Raw genomic sequence first — 12168 nt, forward strand, 5'->3', positions numbered from 1 at the left:
GGAAAGCATCAGACTTTACTACCTTAATACATGTCTTGCTAGTTTCAGAATAGCGAATTCACAATCCCACTCTCCATGGGAGAGGAACTCTGACAAGAAGGTTTCCATTGTAATTGTGATTGGCAAACATACTAGTCCAGATGCAATTTTGCAAGACTGAGCTACTGAAAAACAGATTTCTGGTGCTTTTCTAACTCCAAAGCACACACCACAGACTTCCCCTATTAATCTACGTTCCGAATGAGGTCAGTATTTCAAGCCAGCACGTCCAGACAGTTTTTCAGACATCTGAGCCCAAAGCTTAGTTAGGACCATTTTTTAATAAGCACAGTCAAATTAGAATTTAACCACAATGTATGACAAGAATAAGCTTTAAAAAATACAACCAACTTTTTTTGTATTTCAAAAATATCTGAACCCAAATAAATAATTCTTTTAAAAGTACATTTGTCCTATGATTCATTTGGTGTTAACACCTACATCACCACACATTAGAACATGCGGCTTGGATTTCTTCCAGGTGACACTCCGTCTAACTACTGATGCAGGTGCTCAGTACCCAGGTACAGACAAGGAACTTGACATGCAGTAATAAGATATGGTGCTTTAAAATGAGACGAGAATTCATCACAGCCTACTCATGGCCCTCAAAGGCAGTTCTTAGCCCAGCCCCGCTGGTGAGCTAGATACCCTGTGCTTCTGCCTTCCAGTGAAAATGCATCTCTCAGCAACCAGCACGTAGTAGGGTTATGATTTCTCAAGCTATGGTAGCAGGTTCTAGGCTCTCACTTTAAAATGTCTTGGTGGTCCAGTCTTGTCTGTCACTGGCTGGCTACGGATACGTCTACACTTAACACCCTACAGTGCCAAAGCTGTAGTGCTTCAGTGTAGACACTACTCCAGTGGGAGGGGTTCTCCCATTGCTGGAGCTAATCCACCTCCTGGAGAGGCAGGAGCTAGGTCGACGGAGTGAAGAATTCTTCCAGCGACCAAGTAATTTTTCACACCCGAGACGAAGTTATGCCGACGTAAGCCCTTACGTAGCACTATTCACTTGGGGTCCCGTGGACAACGGGCGCTCTGGATTTCAGGACCAACCTGCCTTGCAGCTCACTAAATTTCCAGTTGTAACGCTTGTTATAGCTTTTCACTGGGACAGTTGGCTTTTGTAACTGCTGTAACCCAACAGCAGCCCCATGTGTGTAGCAGCTCCCTCCCATCCACTGGGGTGGGGCCCAAACCTCCCAGTCTGAAAGTGAGTTGGGCACTCAGTGTCTTGCACCATCAGGGTTTCTGACCGCACTGATTCTGCTTCCTCATGAAAACCTAGAACAGCATGCGATGAAGAGCCCTCAAGTCAGTCCTACAGGCTTTCAAACCCCAGCCACATATCCAACCCTTTAAAAAGTGGTCGATTTCTATTGCTATAGCACAGGCAGTACTTCCCTATTATAGCTGAAAGGCAAAACAGCTTCTGAGCTGCTTAGAAATGATCACTACTGGCTTAAGGTAAATCTGAGCACTATTCTCTGAGAAACACAGCTGGCAGAGGATTAACATCACCTCTCTCCGTATGGCTGACCATCCTAACTGTTGTATCTGAAAGCATAAGGCTAGGTTCATTAAGAGTGCAAGCCAACAATACATCTTCAGACACAGAAAGCTGGAGGACAGTAATCACATCCTGCTGTCCTGGCTAGTCAGCAGAAGGCCACGGGAGACCTTTGCTCTGATGAATTCTCCTGTGGGGCTTACAAACCACGTCTCCTTGACATAGACAACACAAAAATAGGAAGTGGGAACCACAGGCAGCCATGCAACGTGTCATCGGGTGCATGCTGGTGGCACTTACAAAAGCACAAAGACTCTGGGTCTGCAGGTTTGAGGGAAGGACTTCACTTAGTGATGTACAGCAGCAACTGCTAGCCCAGCAGGGTCTGGTACCACTTATGGTGTAAAAGGTGTGGCTGAATCTCAACATCATTGATGTTTTAGCGTGGCCTTTGCAGTGACAATTCCAGTACAAATCAGTTATTAATGTGCATGTCAGTATCAGCAACGGTGACCACTAGTGTTAAGTTCCTAATTGCTGAAGGTATTGAGGCAACATGGTTAAGGACCCGGTAAAATCTTAAAGTGCCTAAGCAGGGACTCTTACAATATGGTAAGTCCAGAGAGTCTGAAAGTTTTCAAACAAGAGAGGCAACTTCTCAGATTTGCATCAACTTTCCAACCACTGTCAGCCAGTTCAGGTGTCCTTAGATTTCCTGCCTCACTGTGGATGAAAGGAAAAGAGAATCACAGGCAACAAGGATCTACCAATTCAGGTTTAAGACCCACTTCCGCTGTGCCTAGCTACTTTCAGTGGAACAGTCTCTGTGTTACAAGGTTGGCTAAGCCTCTGTTTCCTGAAGTAGGTTTACCTGCACTGCTTGCTCAACATTAAAGCAAATAAAAGTTGCATGTAGCATAGAGGTCCCTCTTAATCAGGAGCAAAAGGGGCAGGTCAAATGGTCCAGGATCATCCCCAAAGAGGGTGGGGGGGAGATTTTGAAATTATGAAGAATTGCATTGTGGGAGGTTGCTCAGGGAAGTAAGATTGGTGGAAACACAACTGCTGCTAACCTCACCTTGCAGAACATTAGACACCACTGCAGTTTTGCATGTAGAGAAAAATGAGAATCTTCATTTACCACCTTAGGAATCTGATTACAAAGTACAGATAAAGGCTGCTGCAATTAGAAAGTCCCATAATATTGTATCCTGCAACCATCACCAGTCCTGCTCCCCTGTTCTGAGCTGTCAGCTAGGGACAGACAAAAGTCTTCACGAACTTCAATGTGTCTTACCCTCCTCACTCCCAATTAGCGTCAGGTTATTTTTCAGTACAAAGATGAGGTCTTGAGATTAATATATTTCCACTCTGTCAATTAATAGGTAGAGAGGTTATGACTGAATCATATTACCTGTACTATTCATTTATGATCCCAGCTGTTCTTATTCTGCTTGGAATCTTGTCTAGGCTTAAGGTTATTAAGACACACCCTTGATTTAACAAGCAGTGGCTTCAGTCACCTAGCACATTACAGTGTTTTTATATAAGCATAAAAATAGCTTTCACGTAGCAGACCCAGTTCACATGCAATAGCTGCATGCAGGCGGTCAAATTTAGAATCTGAGAAAGAAAAAGTTCTTTAAACATGCTTTCTAAACGTGAAAACAATTCTGCAGCGTGGTGCGCAGACACATGTAAAGCTGACAGGACACATGCACACACTGCTCAGCCCTTCAGCAAAAAGCTACTTTACGCTGGCTCCCGACTGCATGCTAAAAGAATCAGAAGCAACCTCCAACTTGAGTGAGCCTGCGGTAACTCACTATTTCCTGTTTCACCTGGTCTCACTGTAGTAGCGATCCTAACACTTAAGATAGTCTTCTCTCCCCATTGCTGCCCCCGGGCCTGCTTCAGTCCTGTCTCAAAGACATTTCTCTGTGTGTGGAGGAGTCAGTGTTACAGCACTATAAACACTAGGAACACACGGTGCAATGTGTCTCTAAGGAGCCTTTCTTTGGCCACTCGGGTAGTAATCGATCTATCGGGGATCCATTTATTGCATCTCATCTAGACATGATAAATCGATCCCTGAATTGACGCCTGTACTCCACCTCGGCAGGAGGAGTAAGTGGAGTCGACGGGGGAGCTGCAGCGGTAGACTTGCTGCCATAAGGACAGCCGGGTAAGTCGAACTAAGATACTTCAACTTCAGCTGCACAAATAGCATAGCTGAAGTTGGGTATCTTAGATCAATCCCTCCCCCCCAGTGTAGACCAACCCTTAGTTTGGGATGCACGTTACATAAGAGCATTTCAGCGGAATCTAAAACTAACAAACCCAACACTCTGCACTGCAGCTTCCTCTGGTACATTCAATTTCAGCACTGTCTCACATAATCACATTAGACAGATGTTTAAAAATATATATATACACGGTTCAGCTATTCTAGTAAAACCCATGTTCCCCCCGAATCAGACAAGAACAGTGCTAAAAAGAAATAAAACCAAGGTGATCTTTTCCACCAAGACTTTTCTCTCATGTAAAAGAACTTTGGGGGCTGGCATCGGACGTACTGCAGTAATCTCTAGCCAAGGGGTGGCAATGGATGAGATGTAACCTCCTCGGAGATTCTCCTGGAAGGAAGAGATGCATGACAAAAGCAGAGCATGAATCCTTCAGCACTCACCATAAAGGCATTATGAAGGTTCTGGCACAGTTTGCAATGTGAGAGGAGCTTTGAAAGTCCTCAATATACAACGAAAAGGCTCAGTGAAATGCAGAACTGCATGCAGCATCCAGAACTACCCAAGGGATGCTATGGGAGAGGTAGTAGAGAAGTTGCAAAGGCATGGCATTAAAAAATAAATAAATAACTTGGAGTGGTGAGCCAGAGCCAGAAGCAGCACTCGCTGCCACCGAGCCTACGCTCTTTTTCTGATCCAATGCAAATCTAGCCCCCGACACAAAACTACAAAGAATAAAACATTTAATCCAGTACATTCATTCCAGATCCCTCCTGAGTGCCTGCCCTAAGAGGCTCCTTGTCCCCCTACTTGCGTGCAGCTTCAGCCGAGTTGCACTATTCTCTACACTCAGAGAGCAACCAACAGGGGCCCTTTTTGCTATTCAACTAGCATATTTCCTTCAAGATTACACCACAGCAGTGCTGCAAAGTCCTGCAAGCTTTAAAGACGAGTAGGTCTCCTTCCCGATCCCCAGGTCATCAAGAAAAGAGAGTCTGCTGCAAATTAACAAGGCACAGTGCTCTACATTCACGCTGAAAGGGGAGCCTCCGTGCAGTCTAAGATACAGAAGAACTCTTTACAACTTTTCATCTTCCAGCAAAGCTGAGAAGTCAACAGAAGAATACATGTTTGATCTCTAGCTCATAGGCTCAGCAAGAATCAATTCCATGAACCATTAATGAACCCAGACAATGCAAAGGGGCACTGTGAACTATTTAATGTGGGCAGGTAATTTTTAGCCTCCATCATAGTTGGAAGCTTTATTATATATCTCAGTATCACTCCCACACTTGGGCAAATGTATTTTGCTGTATATATAAACCAGTCAAAACCCACAGGGGTCATACTTTACTCCTGTCTATGCACTAGCCAGGAAAATGCAAAGTTTTAACTTGAATATACAAGTTGTCATGCACTGAGGGGACTGGACGCTACTCAACAGATATCACCCTATAATGATAGCCGACTTCTCCCGCCCTCCCTGCGCCGTGAACATGATAGGAATGGGTTTCTTGGTAAGGTTTTTAAAAGTTGACAGTGTCCCTTTAACATTTACAGATGGAGTGGCCAATATTTTTAGATCTCATTTCTTTGCTGGGGTACAACACATCCAGTTCTCAGCTGCTGGGAGCTGCACAGAAATCAGGTTCCTTCAGACCCTGTTTTCTACACAGCAGACTCTTGCTTGCAAATATGTTGACTACTTTGCATTCTTCCCGATACATCACATATTTGTAAATAGCTAAGTCAAGCACAGGTGACCTTCATCAAAATCAGAGTCCACAGAAGGGCAGCCCAGGTGATGCTAAATTTTGTATAAAAAGCTGGGAACGTAGTCAAATCTGAGCATAGGGTTAATACCGCTGACAGATTCCTGAATGTACTGCAATTTCAGCAGCTCTGCTAGGTACTGTACGACTTTGACATCTTCATTCACAAGTCCCAGATGAAGTTTCAGAAAGTTCATCCTGCGAGACGCAATGGATTCCTCTGTTTCTGTCTCATTGATGGGAAGGTGCAAGTGATGGCAGAAGGCGTACAGGAAGGCCTTAGAACACAGCTGAGTTAGAATATTTTGGACGTGCATATAATAGGTGCTTCCTCGTTTGATCTGAGTGCGGTGATCGGCAAGCCTGGGCACCAGGGTTCCTTTATAAAGGGGGCAGCGCAGAGTCTTACTGTCTGCATCCAGAATGCTGATGTACCGGCTGTATCGACCCAAGGAGTGCAGCATATTAACACCAGCAGGGGAAACCACTCTGCAAAAGAGAAGAGAGAAACAGCGTGCTAAGGAACACACGGAAAGCTGTGAGACACTGACAGATGATACAAAGACAGGACGTTTGTAGAAACTAGATTGAAAGGTTTCATAAATTACAGTGTGATCATCTTTAAGAGGAACCTTGTAACTTGGATTTGGTAGCAGAGATCAAATGTAGAGGAGCCTCTAAAGGTGTCCATAGTGAACCTTGGCTTACACTGAAATACCCCTGAGGGAATTCTGCACCAAAAATTTAAAAATTATACGCACAATATTTTAAAATTCTGCAAATTTTGTCAATAAATAAATGTGGCCCCAGCATGGTATGGGGAGCAGAGGCCACTGGCTGCACTGAGGTGAGAGATCACCCTGAAGCCCCTACCTCTCCCGGTACAGGGGCTTGGCAGTGAGCCTGCACCTCTGAGCCTGACACAGTGCAGGGGCTGGGCCTACCCCAGAAACATCTCGGGGCCCTGCCCCTCTGTGCCAAGCACACCTGTTGTGGGTGGGCAGGCTCAGCCCAGCAGGATCCAAGTGTGGGCGGGCTTATTGTGGGGTGAGAGGTTTCTGTGTGGGGCAGTGTGGATGCGGGCGGCTCAGTGGGAGATCTGGATGTACGAGGGCTCATTGGGGCGTTCCAGGTGCAGGGGCAATGGGACTCTGCAGGGGATGCAGGTGAAAGTGGTTGGGGCTCAGCAGAGCGGGGTGCTGTCTGGGTGTGGGGAGAGGGGGCTCAGTGAAGGCATTGGTGTGGGGGGTCCAGATGCTGGGTGGGGGGGCTCATTGAAGGGGTCCAGATGTAGGGAGGTAGGGCTTGTCAGGGTGAAGGTTCGATGGAGCTGCTTAACGGGGGAGCCGAGGGGATACCGCTTCCCACCCACAATTCCTCTATTCCCTTTTCCTCTCCATTCCCCTCCCACATTCCGCTGCCCCGTCCTATTCCACCCCCCTTCCCCTACTGCCTCTTTCCCCAACCCCCTCAACTCCCCCACCTTGGGCACTCACTGCTGCACAAAAAACAGGAAGGTTCCCAGCACAGAAAAGGGTAGCAAAATTGGCATTAGGACCCAGGAGGCAACATTCAGCTGCAGAGTCAGTAGAGCAGAGATGCAGCCTCCTTCCTTCAGCTGGGCAGCTCTGTACTTGCAGAAATGAAGGGCGGAGGCAGTGGCATATAACCTGTGTGCCACCCCATGCCTCGCCTCTGTCTGGGGGGCAACCCCCCACCAACCCCCCAAAAAACCCTGCACCTGTGGTCATCCCCCTGCCCCAGGCGACCTCCCTTCAGTTTTTGGCAGGGATACACAGGAATTCTGCAGGGATGTAGGGTGTTCTCCGGGTGCACTGTCCCGCAGAATCCCCCCAGGAATAACTTAAGCAAAATGCCTCAAGTGCTTCAATGGACTGTCAGTTCTCAGCAAAGCACCAGTTCAACTACAGCAGTGAGCCAGTGTGCTAACTGGCAATGCACAATCACCACCTGGAAGTTAAATACTATACCCCTAGGAGATTACTGCTTCCTGCTGAGTGGGGGATAAGAAGTCAAGTCACTACTATCCAGGGGCATGCAAGAACTAAGAAGAAATCGCTGGTGAATAGATACAAATATTGCTACTGTTCTCTACTAGAAGTGAAGGAATAGCCTTTAGGGGTCCCCTTTCCAACAGCTGACTATGTCCCCCAGAATTATTTTTGCTAGATAATTGCTTTTATATTGGTGAAACTCTACTTGTAGAGAAACTTTTTCTAAACAATCCTTAGACAAGAGAGCTCCACTACAGAGTCTGGGCATTTCTCGCTGAGATGCGAAGTCAAAGGATATTCACAACATGCAGTCACCTAACAAGTGTGTGTGATTTAACCAAGATAATCATAACCCTAAGACAACTCTGCCCAGTGTTCCCAATTCTGCGTGGTTATGGTCGCCTTGTCAGGAGAGGTGCACCCCACCCTCAAACCAGAGGAAACAGTTGCTGATCTGTAACAAGGGGTACTAGCCATCCCTCCAAACTCTACTTTCCACCCAGATACCAATGCCGGAGCACAGTAGTAACTGGTAGCACAGTTAAAGAACTGTCATTTTGACTTACATGGATGTTTGAATAAATGTACTATTCAAGAACACAGCTTAATTCTATAAAGGTAGGAAATGCAACATGCAAAGACACTGTTGTATGGCTGTTTTTATATAGCAGCAAACAAAGTAATACCATACGTTTTAAGAACTGAATAATCAGATTTTAGAAATATCTTACAGCCTCAGGGAAACCCTCTTCCAGTGCTGCTTTTCCACCAAATATCTTCACCTAAAGCAGAAGTTTCCCAATCAGCCAAACTGAAGTTTGAACCTTGCAGCACATGGAGCAATTTGGGCCTTTCATGCCATTTTACAGTGCAGTTTCACTCTAAACACGTTCCACTGTATTTAGACATCACCGCAGGGCTCAGAACAGGACTTCTGCATCTCTCCCCATCACCTGAATGGCAGGGTTGCTAATACACGGATACAAGCAGGCCACTTTCCCTCTAACTCAAACAACTGCTGTTGGTCAGATGTTCTAGCCTTTCATTTAATCGAAAGCACATTTCTTAATAGAAACCTAATGGAAAACTAAAGGCCCATGTGACAAGAAGGATGGTTTAAAACAAACTTTAGCTAGAAGAAAAGCAGCCTTCTACCCAAGAGGTTCCGACCTCTCTGGTGGGAGCACAAGAAGGAATTCAAAAAGAGACACCTTAAAGTATTATAGCCCTGCTCCAGCAAAGCACTGGACCAATACACTTGCTTGAGTGCTTTGCTGGATGGGGGTCTTTGGTATTTCAGCTGTATGATTTCCCATTGACGTTAACAGGAATCTGATGGCTGACACCCAACAGAATGCATTGGAAGTTTAACACTTAAAAGGATTTCTGGGAAACTGGAGGAAATACCACCGTTCACACCATTGGTCCCCAAACTGCAGAGCATGCCACCATAGGGGGGCACAGCGGAACATTCTGGGAGGGGCGGTGCAGCAGGTTCAGGCCAGCTCCTGCAGGGGGCAGGGAGGTAGCGCCGCCCATCAGCTCCAGCCCCACCCCCTGCAGAGGCCCCAGCTTCAGCTCTTGGCCCCCAACCGTGGCACTGTTCCCGGCCCCTGGGTGGGGTGTGACAAAAAGTTTGGGGACCACTGCCTTATACAGATATACATGTACACCTAACAAGCAGAAATGTGTAGCAACAAGCCCCACTCAATGAAAGTGACTACGGGGGTGGGTGCTTCCACTATCAATTCCCCTTCAATACTTCCTTTTTTAACATAAGAAGTCTCAAAAAAGGAACTATTCACTTGGACCTCTTCACATTAATAAGCCCATGAATCGACTATTTGAAGGAGATCTGTGTTAGTTTACCTCTGCAGTCCAATCAGCTTCCACTTCTGAAAATCCATGATATTCAAAGGGGAAGTGACCCAGTGTTTCACAGGCTTGGCATACACCCCACAATTAGGAACAAAGATGGAGAGAGCAGTTACAAGTTTCTTTACCATTGCTTCATCTTCCCCCAGCACTATTAGCGTCCTTCCACTGAGCAGAGAATATATTGCAGGATGAGCAAAGGGATATTGCCTAATGAACTTCAAGGCATTCTGGCCAGCCTTTTTTTTGTGCCTTTCACTAATGTGACTGAGAGGATGAGCAGGAGGAGTCTCAGAACATGTGGATGCTGCACTGCTCACATAGCTTGTGGAGTCTGAGTATTCATCCAGACTAATTCTACTGGCCTCTCTACTGCTTAAGTAATGTGGATCAAGTTCATAAGAAAGCAGTCCTCCTGAGACGACATCATGTGAAGAACAGTCTGTGAAGTTCACATGAAATCCCTGATCCACCTGTCTATATGGCTGTGGTGGAATACTGACCACACCATCATCACCACAATGTTTGTGTGTTAGGTCAGCTAGAGGTTCTAAAAAGTTTGGAGACTCTTTCCCAATACAACAGGCAGAATCAACTGGCAATAATTTCTCCTGTTCAGAATTGCCTTCCATCTCTTCAACATTAGATGGATTTAAACTTGGGCTGATGTGAATACCTCGACCTTCATCATCTGCATAAGATTCTTCATTAATGGCACTTGGGTAGCTTGCTTTAAAATCTTCAGGGATCAAAGATTCTGAAGGACACAAGCTGAGGACTTCAATGCTGTCCTCACTGATGGTCCTTCGGCTGACTGCCTTGCTCCTGACCACCTGTGGACTTGGGTGGATAGGCAAACTTGCCTGGCTCTCAGATTTTGTCAGAACAGCAGTAGACTTTTCTGTTCCCAAAACCTCAATGCTTTCACCACTACTAATACTCCCTTTAATGTCTGCATCAAGGTATTCCAAATTCTCCTGGTCTAAAGCAATAGGTTCAGTGACTTCTGGTTCTCGGGAATCTTCAATCTCCTGCTCCATCTTGATAGGTACAGACTCCACACTAGATTTGTAAGATTCCAAGCTGATTAACACTTTAGGAATTGGAGATTCTTCCAAACACTTGGTGTTGACAGCGTCTTGATTAGATCCCTGGCAACCACTGTATTGTTTTTCAGCTGGTTTTTCATCTAAAACAGACTTATCTTCAAAAAGGAAGTTAGTTAGACTTTGCTGCTTTAGAAGTGCTTCACAGATCTGATTTGTCAAAAGGTAGCACACATCACCTCTAAATGTTTTCTCTATTTGATTTAACTGATCAAGAGTTTGGGTGAAAAAATAAACGTCACAGAGTTCCTCCAAGGTTTTCAGCTTCTTGTCAAAACATTTGGCAGATTTTGCTTTGATGAGTTTAGGGGTGTAAGATGGCATCCGCGCATAAAGATGCGTTTCACCAGGATCATCAAGGTTAGAGGTAGTAGAGTCTTGATTAACGCTTGCGTTTGCTTGATCCAGTGCACACTCTGGTTCATATGGATGGAAATCAGAATCCTTCAGTTTTCTATAAGGATATGACCTGATTTGCTTTAACAGGTCTTGATGCTCAATAATGGACTTTTCAACACTAGCCAGTTCATTAGCTTTCTCAATGGCCTGGGTTGTGTAAAATCCTTTGTCATTTGCTTTCTTCTGTATCTCTGTTTCATTGTGCAGCACTGTCCTGGTGTAATCAAGGTCTTTCAGTTTCTTTTCAAGTTCATTGGCAAAAGCTTTCCGGTTACCAGTCTTTAAGCACTCTGATGCTTTGGAGAACTCTATAGAGAGCTCCTGAAACTGTTGCATGATTTTGTGCTCGTCAGTGGAAATGTACGCCATGCAGAAAGGCCTCACAAAGCCTCTAGCTTCAAGGTCATAAAGAGTTAAATGGTGCACATAAGCAAAAGCCCCTTCCTTGGAATCTCCCAACACAACTTTGGAATCCTCCACAAAATTTAGCTTTGGGTAGGAGCATCCAGGAGGGTGCCCCACAAAGGAGGCTTGATAATCCACAGACATGATCCGGAGGGAAAAATAGTTCAGATCAAAAGTGCCAGAAACTTTGGCATCATTCGGGATGGTCAACAAAGGCTGTGGGCCCACTTGCTCTGAGAACTCGGAGATGAGAATGAAGTCCTTGGTGAACTTGGAGCCTGAAAACTTGGACCAGGGGTTGGCACCATGGTTAGCAAAGGGGAAAAGTGGCACAGAGTACTCCTCAGGCAGGGATGGTTCATTGTATGCCTCCTCTTCAAACTCTTCCTCTCTGGTAAAAGCCACCACATCAGGGGCACTGATCATATTTATAGGTGAAGTGAATGGACATGGAAAAAGGAACCCTTCCCCCAACCCAAAAAATGGAAATATTAACCAGAACCCATCAGGGGCAGAAATGCTTCTCACACTAAAGGAACTGTCTCCTTTCCCCAGCCCTGTCCAGGGCTAGGGTCCTCCCACCTCAGGGTTTCTGCGGGGTGGGAGTCGGCCCTCCTCATCCAAGGTGCCTGGCAAGTTAGCTCCCCATATCCCTTGGTTCTGTCCCCGGGATCAGCTGTCTCAGCCCCAGCCACGCACTCAGCACCCCTAGGGCTCAGCTTTACACGTTTCCAGGTACCCCTGAGTCCCGCAGTCCTTGGGGCTCAGTCTCAGCCTTTCCCCCCACCCCCGGTTCAC

The 12168-nt window shown here is 46.0% G+C and overlaps 1 protein-coding gene across 1 annotated transcript; it reads right to left on the reverse strand.

Moving 5' to 3' along the window:
* Positions 1–301: 301 nt before the first annotated feature.
* Positions 302–12048, reverse strand: SMCR8 (SMCR8-C9orf72 complex subunit). Its single transcript, XM_032762637.2, has 3 exons — positions 9455–12048; positions 2611–6059; positions 302–1586 (listed from the first exon to the last, which is right to left on the reverse strand). Exons 1-2 carry the CDS (start codon positions 11794–11796, stop codon positions 5606–5608), a joined length of 2796 nt encoding a protein of 931 aa, XP_032618528.1. The 5' UTR covers positions 11797–12048; the 3' UTR covers positions 302–1586; positions 2611–5605.
* Positions 12049–12168: the final 120 nt, after the last annotated feature.

Source organism: Chelonoidis abingdonii, chromosome 9 (assembly GCF_003597395.2).
Source record: "Chelonoidis abingdonii isolate Lonesome George chromosome 9, CheloAbing_2.0, whole genome shotgun sequence".
Classification (NCBI taxonomy): Eukaryota; Metazoa; Chordata; order Testudines; family Testudinidae; genus Chelonoidis; species Chelonoidis abingdonii.

Bases quoted from the DNA above. Each gene is read 5' to 3' on its own strand.
- SMCR8 (XM_032762637.2), bottom strand. From the start codon at position 11,796: ATGATCAGTGCCCCTGATGTGGTGGCTTTTACCAGAGAGGAAGAGTTT. The intron at 6,060-9,454 runs GTAAACTAACAC...TCTCTTTTGCAG, and splicing joins AAGCTGATTGGACTGCAGAG to AGTGGTTTCCCCTGCTGGTG.